Here is a 9,441-nt window from a genome sequence, read left to right as displayed (position 1 = left end):
TATACATGAATGATTCTGAACTAAGGCATAATGTTGTATTTAATCTGTAATATGTTATGACTCAAATGCTAAGAACAAAACAAAAAATTAACAAAGAACAAAAAAGAAGTGATAGACACAAATTATTTTATTTTATATCTTTTCTGCTGCAGATGAAGTTGAGTTTGTGAGATCGAGGAAGGCTAATCCAGCGATGATCTCCTCCAGACTGAACTGCTCCAGCTCTGTGTTCAGTGTTGCAGTCCATCAGTCCTGCTCCGTTCCCTGGAGCCCAATTCTGATAGCACACGGCCTCTCCTCGTATCCAGATCCAGAGGTTCATTTGGCAGTAATAGTGTAACCCCATCCACACGGCATCAGTAGAGGATCGATGAATCACGTCTGTCACCATGAACTGAATCTTCTCTGAATCAACTGAAACCAGATCCACATGATTCTCTCTGCAGTATCTCAGAGCTTCAGACCAGCTCAGATTCATCTGGATCAATATCAGATTATCTGAACACACAACAAACACAAACTACACATCAGATCAAAACAAACATACACAACAAACACTGAACTGAGATCATTTTAATCATGAAGAAACTTCTGTCATCAAACACACATTGACTTTTATTACTCACCTTCATGACACACAAAGGTCTGAGAGTCACTGCAACTCAAATCATGCCATAGCATATACAGTTCTGGCACTCTGGCTTCTATACAATCTTGAGAAGCATCATTACTAGGTTCAGAAGTGCTCCAGTTTCTGAATCCAGATTCACTCTTATCTGACCACTCAAATGAGTCACTAAACAGACCAATCCAGGCTTCAGATATGTTTTTGTCATTCATGATCTTCTGAATCTGTTGATTCTCAATCTGATTCCTCACACTGGTCAGATCAGTATAATGGTCTCTGCAGAAGATCTGAGCGGCTCTCCATGATACTGAAGACCTATTAATGATGAATCCTTTACTGATCTCTGTTTAAGAAAATAAAGATTGTGTCATGATTTACTTTGACTCTTACCACACTTACAGTATAGATGTGAATCTACAGAAACTCTTTACTTATTAAACTCTTTGAGTTACTGCAGTGTGTTTGCTTCTCTCTTTATCTGTTTAAATGCATTTATGGGCATTTCTGAATTTTAATACCTTTGCTTTAGTATCTAGTAAGTAAATAACATGCACGGTAATATGTTATGCATGACACTTGAGTTGACCCTTTATTTTCTTTTAACACAAAACAGGGATTAACTGTTTTGGATATCATATATTTAACTTTTTTGGCACAACCTGACTACCATTTGCATTTTGAACACTAGAGGAGGTGGCTATTTTGTTTGTGAGAAGTACATGCCTGGTTTGAATGTTGTAATGGTGTACTCCCACCAGCCACGGTAGAGGCGGCAAAAATGCACTATTCGCGCGTAGTTGGACGCTTGTACATTTGAGTTCACTTGCTTCATTCGTGTGTGAAAGCCGCACATGAAATTCTAGTCATTTGAGACAGTCACGCGGAAATTTGCGTCATGGGAGGGGCTTCTGCGACTCCGCTGAGACTCCGCCACTCTGCTCGCTTTCTGTAATCACATCACTACTACAGCAAGGTCCTGATTGGTTAACGCGGTGTGGAAATTCGGCGAAGTTCAGATTTTTCAACTCACGCGTGTCAGGATCCGTCAAAATCATGTGTTTAATTATATCTAGTCTTTGTGTTGGGGGTCCTGGCAGTACTATGTTCTATGTGGGAAATGGGTGGTTTTAGTATTGAATTATTCTGGCCACGCATTTCCCGGGTCTCGTCACTTTTTCCCCGATCCCTTACTTGTAATTATTTCCAGGTGTATGTAATTTACTTTGTCCCTAATTATTGTCCTTGTGTTTGCTGTTCTGTGCTCGTGCGTCTTGTTTCATTCCTCGTTGCATCCTGTCGGTTTCTGTGTCTGTTCCGTGAGTATTTGAAAGTTATTTAGTGTAGTTTGTTATATGTTATGTTAAGTTTAGTCTCAGTCTAGTGTTGCGTTTGCCCTGTCTTGTTTTGCCCCCTCGTGGGTTTTGTTTTTCCCCTGTTGTTGTCAATAAATTATTATTTTGTGTCTTGTCCGCACTTGGGATCGTTCTTGTCCATATTCCTCACAGCGCGTTTCCCGCGGCAACGCTCAATGCCACGCTTGCCATGTGTACTGCACCGCAGGATGCTTAATCGCATCTTGCATTGACTTAACATTTAAATCACTCATTGCTTGCCTCGTTTACCGCGTCTGGTGTAAACCCTGCATAAAGCAACGTACACACCAAATGCGGGGCATCGCATTACTTGCTCTAGATTACTCGTGGGATTTAACTTTGTATCATGCGAATTTTTCGCTGGAGTTCAATATTTTCAACTTGGGTGAAGACGCGTTTGTGGCGAATAGGGCGTGTTTTCGGGGTAACCGTGCCACTCCACACGAGGATGCGTCTGATCGCATCTTTACATTGACTTTGTATGTAATCTACTCGCACAAATCGTTGAACTCGCGTCTAGTGTAAACCCACAGTAAGAGTAATATAACTAAGTTAATGGTACATTTCACAAAATTTATTTGTGTCACGCAGAAGTTTAAAGAAGACAAGGTTTTTCACTGAAGTTTCAAAAAATTGTTATGGCAGTTTAAATTAATTTTAATAATAAAAAAATAAAGCAAAAACATAAAATGTAAATGAAATGATGTAAACATGAAGCAATAAGTCTCAAGTGGTTGTGATCCAAATTTCAAGTTGAAATCTCAAAAATGAGGTTTGTGTCACACTGTTTATTGGTTTTACCAACAACGGCCACTAGTTGTCAACAGTTTGCTGCATTCTCTTGTCACAAATTAATAAATTACTGTGACCACACTATTATTAACGCAAATAAAATATGAAAACTACATTCTTAGAGCTTTCTAACTATATATAGTTTGTAAACATTTTTGAAGATTTATAATAGGATATAGTTTTATGAATATATAATAATTAATATGCATTCCTATGGGGTGTGTGGAGGGGTCATGTAACAAAAAACGTTCGCTACATTATTTTTATCATTAGGTGACCTCGAAATATGAAAACAACATTCTGAGAGCTTTCTATTGATATATAGTTTGTCATGATTTTAGGTTTAGAGTAGGGATTTACTGTTAGAAATATGGGTAACACTTTATTTTACGGTGTCTTTGTTACACATGCTACATGTAATTATTATTGTAATAACAGTTAATTATGCATAATTACATGCAACTAACCCTAAACCAAACCCTAATCCTAATCCCAACCCTATAGTAAGTACATGTTGTTAATGATTATTACTTAGTACTTAAATGTATAATTATACTGTAACAGTGACACCTTAAAATAAAGTGTGACCGAAATATGTATAAACAAATTGGCCCCAGCTGTGGGCCCGTGACCTTTTACAAAATGACTTTCACAACACCATTTTATCCCCAAAATGCTGATAATATATTAAAACTACACTATTTAAAAGAGCATTTCACTCGTAGAAACATTAATCTTTATTGAAAGTGTGTCATATTTGTAGTTGAAATGTAACATACATTTAGAATTTGGTGCCTATTTGACTGAGAAAATGGGTGTTTATAGTCTCACTCCCTCAACAAAGATATTGGACTTCCTTCTTTCAATGATGCAAAATGATGATTTTTACATCATTGAAAGAAGGAAGTGCAACACTGAAATCTGTATTTCTCCTGTCTCAGTGGCAACTGAGGAAATGATGCACGACCATTCAAAAACATGACTGGGGTTCTAACTTAAAGCTTTATGCAAATGGGTGAAGTGTCCCTTTAAGCTTTCTAATGATATATGTAAGCAATAAGGTACGAGCGGCTGTGCTGTATCGTGAATAACGGCTGAAGGGCGTTGTTAGGCACGATGCGAAGCGGGGTGCCTGCAACCCCTTCAGCCGTTACTTATTCACGATACAGCACTTGCCTCAAGTACCTTATTGCTTTTAAAAACCGGTTACCACACAATATTAAAGTAAAAAAAATATTAGTGCCACTTTCATGAAGTTAAATCAATAAAAAACATTCCTTCCACTAGAAAAAATAGTCCCTGACCATGAACAAAAATGTGTTCCGATGTGTAATATGTAGGGGTGACCCCGAATAGTCGAAGATTCGATGCATCGATAGGAGAAGCCTGATTCGACTACCAATCTCACAGTCGAATCGTCGCAGATGTGTTATGAAATGAGGATCATTCAATTTTGGCCGTATATGGGTGCACACATTATCTGATTTCACATATAACAGCTTTCTCACAATATATTGATATACTGCATATTATGATAATGCTGCAAATAATATGTGAAGTAGCAGCTTTCAATAAATATTTTTAAAATGCGTTAATAAATCCAACAACCCCTGTGACCGGGCTACACGTCCAAGAGGTTTCTATGTTAATAAACCATTGCCTCTTTGTTTCTACATTTAAAAGACAAAGCTGGCAAATTATATTATGCCTTTCGTTCTTTTAATAATTTCTATATTTTATTTTATTTATAAATCACTTTGGGTTATCTGATTTAACTACTTGGCTTTGTGTTTTGTTTTCGTGCACTTGAGGCATTTTGCATATTTGTTCTGCACTTTGTAACTTCTGACCTTATTTTATTTAAAAAATTGTATTTATTATAAACGTAAATTCTGATCTAATTTAAGTACATTTTGGATAGCTTTTCGTTGTATCGATGTTGCGCTATTGCGTGCTGGCCATGCTTGCGCATGTAATTTAGCCGAACGGGATAGGTGCTCTGCGTCTCATATTTAGGAGTTCATCAAACTAAACATTAAAAAACTGATGTTTTTCGACGAGTATACGTTTTTAAAATGTATTTAAAACATAGTGGTTATCTTGTCAAAACAGGTAAGCCGTTTTTTTTTTTTTCGGTGATGAAAAGGAAGTATCTGCACCGAACCTATTTCTGCTTGACACGAATGTCTTTCTTGTGATTTAATATTATGGTGGGTCGGTGTTCACTTTCAAATGATACACTGTAAAAAATTGCTGTAAAAAAACGGGGAATTTTGGACAGTAATTTACCGTTTCTCATAAATACAGTTTAATACTGTAAATAAACATTAATTTGACAAGCAAACTAATAACAGCAAGCTACTGTTCAGTCTTACGGGATAATACAGTATTTTTTGGTCTGGTCAGGCATGTCAGACATGTGACGAACTCATCTGCAACCATGAGTCAAACTGATTTAACTACACTGTTTTTCTGCATTTTATTATACGAGAAGGAAGCAGAATTAAAGACTATCTATCCATTTTCACTCCGATTGTGAGCAGCACTGAGACGGACAACGAATTCACATGTTTTTTACTCCTCGCCTGTATCAAGGTAAGCACAAACTGAACAGAGTCTGTGTTTCTAAGTGAAATAATTGACAAAATGTTTTATATATTTGCTTATTTTTGAAATATTTCTAAAAACGATTTATTTGATTTTGACATATTTAGGGCTGATTGTTAAACGAATTGACAGCTATATTAGTTAAATACAAATAAAGATGCTAATGTTAATTTGCAATCTAATCAAATGTCTGACTGACGTGTGATTATCTATTGATATTTTTTTAAATCTACATAAGGGATTGGGCTCTTTTTCACCATTTGTTTGTATCTTTTTCAATGTGTGCACTTTTAATCTTTGTACAGCGACTCGTTAATGTGTTAGCATTTAGCCTAGTCCCATTCATTCCTATGGCTCCAAACCGGGATGAATTTAGAAGCCACCAAACTGTAAACACTTGCATGTTTTCCCTATTTAAAGACTGTTACATGAGTAGTTACACGAGTAAGTATGGTGGCAAAAAATAAAACTTTTGTTTGGAGCCATTGGAATGATTGGGGCTAGGCTAAACGCTAACAATGATGAGGCACTGTACAATGATGAAGTGTCAGACTCTGTCAGTCTGGATTTGCAGCAGTATAATATCTGATAGTTTTTTGGGACATTAACTATAATTGTTGTCTACATCAGTTGCTGGTGATGAAGTCACATTTGGAGGTTGGATGATCAGCAGTGAAAACAACATCATCTGTGAAGGCATCCAGCAAAGCTTCATCAGTTTTCGCATGTGTATAACTTGCAATACCAAGATGAAGCTGCAAGGACACTGGAGTTTGTTCAAAGGTAAATCCTCTACTAGCTGTTCAAGAATGTCACATTGTGTTAAATAAGTGTCTCTTTCTTGTTTGTAAATTGACTTTGATTGCATTAGGTCTTTTAAATAGTGAGGCGAAGTTTAAGCTAGCATGTGCATATAGAAATAACACTGGGTTTAGGTCAAATCTGTTATCATGCTACATTTTTTGAATAAAGTATTTTTTCTCTCATTACTGCCAGAATGGCAACAACCTATAATATTTATACTGTGAATGCAGTTGGTTTTATCTGTCTTCATTGCAATTAATCTTTACTTATCTCATTGTACTTTGTAGATGCTTAATTGGTGTGAACCCTAAGACGGGAACAAAAGCTAGGCAGGTGAAGGTGTCCAAGAAGACAGGAAAGCTTGTCCAGAAAAACGCAGCAACTGTGAATCCCCATGTGGTCACCCTCATCAAAAACTTCATGGACTTTGAGTGGGGCTTTCACATTGTATGCTGCAATGTTGTGATATTTATGTGACATCACAGCATTATGTTTTATTCAGCCCAGTCTCATTAGTGAGGCAGAAACTGACATTTAAGAACATTTAATAAAAACAGTGTTTTATCATCATCCTTTGTTTGAGAATTTTTTTGCCAGCAATTTTACGTGTTTATTTTAAAATAACATTTTAACAATGCTAGAAAAATCACATTCTACAGTATAAATTACAGCAGGAATCCTAAAATAACAGTATAATGCAACCAAACACCTGACAGTATTATACTGTGCAGCTCCCTTTTTTTACAGTACCGTCCCGTATAATTTGTACAGTAAAAAACTGTTGTTGTAAATTACGGTAGGTAATCTGTAAAATTACAACTATATGCTGGCAAATCTAGCTGCCAGTATATTACTGTAATTTAACAGTGAAATTTTTTACAGTGTAGCAAAGAGATTCCTGAAATAAATAATATCATCCGGTCTTTCTGTATCTAAAGTTAATACAGAATCATCCGGTCTTTCTGTATCTAAAGTTAATACAGAGATGATCAAAGTCAAAGCAAGCAAGGTATTTCTGTGCTAAATAATAACGCGTAGTGTCTATAAAATCATTAATTTCAGTGTTTTTCTTGTTATAAATTAACGTTTAATTAACTGTATATAAAGATTAGTTTTAATCATTTACAGTCACAATCACAAATTATTTGTCATTTCTCATTTGTCGTTTTTTTTGGTCATGACTGCTTTGACGCGATATCTCCAAATTAAATAAAAACACTGAATTGTAGCCGGAGTTTCCAAGGCAGAATCTCCTTTGTTATTTTTTTAGGTTTAGTTATCAAAATGTATTTTTGTGTGATGTTCTGTAGATCGTGGCTTTAAAATGTTATGAGGAATAATTAAACAAATGTTGCCTTACATTTGACCTTAAATATATATATATATATATATATATATATATATATATATATATATATATATATATATATATATATATATAAATGCATCGTCAGTTTTGTCTTCGTTTATTACTTGAAAGACAGTTTTGGTCACTTTATCAGAAAGTTGTTTATGTGTGCTGCACACAAACATAGATGATTCGACTATCGGTCGACTATGGAAAGATTCGACAATTCTGATTCGAATATGTAAATCCTTAGTCGAGGACACCCCTAGTAATATGCATGAAAGCTCAAATAAAAACAACAAACCGATATGCGTGGTTGCTAAGGGTGATCAGAATCAAGGATTGGAACTAACCGTTTTATAAAGTCTGTCAAGGTTTTTTAGGTTAAGAATAGGGTATTAGTGTTATAAATATATAAAAACAATGTGGGGCTTGAGGGCTTGTGACCTTTTAAAAAATGACTTGCACTATGTCAATCTTTGATGACAAAATTATGATGACAAATGAAAACAACATTCTTAGCATTTTCCAACGATATATAGTTTGACATGATTAGATAAGAAATTATATGCAAAACACAGAATAATTGTAGGCTGGTGGGACAGTGACATTTAGCCGGATTATCAATGTTTTGAGGCACACTCTTATCATAAATCACAATTAATTTCCCTTCATAATTTATTTTTTGATGATATCTGTATTCTAGAGGCTTAGACCTTTCCAATGATATTGTTTGTCATGATTTAATAAACATTTACATCCAAAATATTGCAAACATCGTCAGATGTAAATTTTTCACCTGTTGGAGGCTGACAATGTTTTGTTAAGTGAAGGTTTGATGTTATTTAATGAATATTCACACACCATTGTAGCAGATGAATCTCTTGTTGTTAATACAGCTCTGATGATGCCATGATCCATCTCTCATAAAAACACACTGACCTGGACCATTTGAGTCTCCATTAGACCAGTTTGTATATTTCACAGGATCACCCATAGACCACTTCCATTTATGAACACTTGATCTGTGCAGTCCAATCCAGACACCATATAGACTGTAATCTATTATCTTCTTCAGTTGATTCAGGTCGTTCATGTTGTTGACTGTGGCCAGATCTGTGTAGTTTTCTCTGCAGTATCTCTGAGCTTCATCCCAGGTCTTTGTCATTTTTATGTGGTGATAGCGGCGCTGAATGCATTCAGATAATGAACAGAGAGCTATGAAAGAAAGAGTTTGAGTCAAATCTCATGAGATTATAAAACAAACACAAAACCACAAACACAAACTCACCGATGAGAAGAACGCTGAAATATAAAGTTTGAGTCATTTCTGAAAAACAAACACATTGAAAACATCAGATGTTGATTTATTCTGTTTGTTCATAATTCTGATCATCACAATAAATTCATTCATTTAAATGTCTAAACTATTTTAATGTGTAGTAAATAAAGATGAGAATCTGACATTAAAGCTGTTAAATGTCATTGAAGTTAAAAGTTAACATCTCTTCAGTAACTCTTCATAAATTCTTTATAAAGTTTCATTAATAGTCATAATACATTAATACACAATCTTTATAAAACACTCTGATATCATAAATATTATTTTAAAGTAAATAAAGTTCTTACTTCTGAGTTTGTGTGTTTCTCTCCTGAATCTTCTGTTTCTCTGTCTGTGTTGTTTAGATGTTATTATTATTATTATATCTCATCTTCAACACCTCCCATCATTTGTTTATTTAATTATAAAGACTCATTTTCATAATTCATTTCCTGTTTATTTGTGTATTCATCCGGATAACTTCCTGCTGTGTTTTAACATTAGTACAAACAGAAATCTAAAATAAGGTGCGAGTGCTTTTATTTGCATATGAACAGTCAGTGTCACA

General features: G+C 35.0%; 1 protein-coding gene across 1 annotated transcript; it reads right to left on the bottom strand.

Moving 5' to 3' along the window:
• LOC135752626 (C-type mannose receptor 2-like) lies at positions 1-9,229 on the bottom strand. Its single transcript, XM_073814182.1, has 5 exons — positions 9,182-9,229; positions 8,844-8,882; positions 8,495-8,770; positions 627-971; positions 1-498 (listed from the first exon to the last, which is right to left on the bottom strand). Exons 2-5 carry the CDS (start codon positions 8,878-8,880, stop codon positions 128-130), a joined length of 1,029 nt encoding a protein of 342 aa, XP_073670283.1. The 5' UTR covers positions 8,881-8,882; positions 9,182-9,229; the 3' UTR covers positions 1-127.
• Positions 9,230-9,441: the final 212 nt, after the last annotated feature.

The sequence above is a fragment of the Paramisgurnus dabryanus genome, chromosome 1 (assembly GCF_030506205.2).
Source record: "Paramisgurnus dabryanus chromosome 1, PD_genome_1.1, whole genome shotgun sequence".
Taxonomy (NCBI): Eukaryota; Metazoa; Chordata; class Actinopteri; order Cypriniformes; family Cobitidae; genus Paramisgurnus; species Paramisgurnus dabryanus.
The sequence above is the reverse complement of the archived record's forward strand: the minus strand, read 5'-3'. Positions and strand labels throughout refer to the sequence as shown.

Excerpts from the sequence above, each read along its gene's own strand:
- LOC135752626 (XM_073814182.1), bottom strand. The coding sequence starts at position 8,880 with ATGACTCAAACTTTATATTTCAGCGTTCTTCTCATCG. Across the intron at positions 8,771-8,843 it reads TTTCAGCGTTCTTCTCATCG|CTCTCTGTTCATTATCTGAA; the intron begins GTGAGTTTGTGT and ends TTTCTTTCATAG. Across the intron at positions 499-626 it reads GACCTTTGTGTGTCATGAAG|ATAATCTGATATTGATCCAG; the intron begins GTGAGTAATAAA and ends TTGTGTGTTCAG.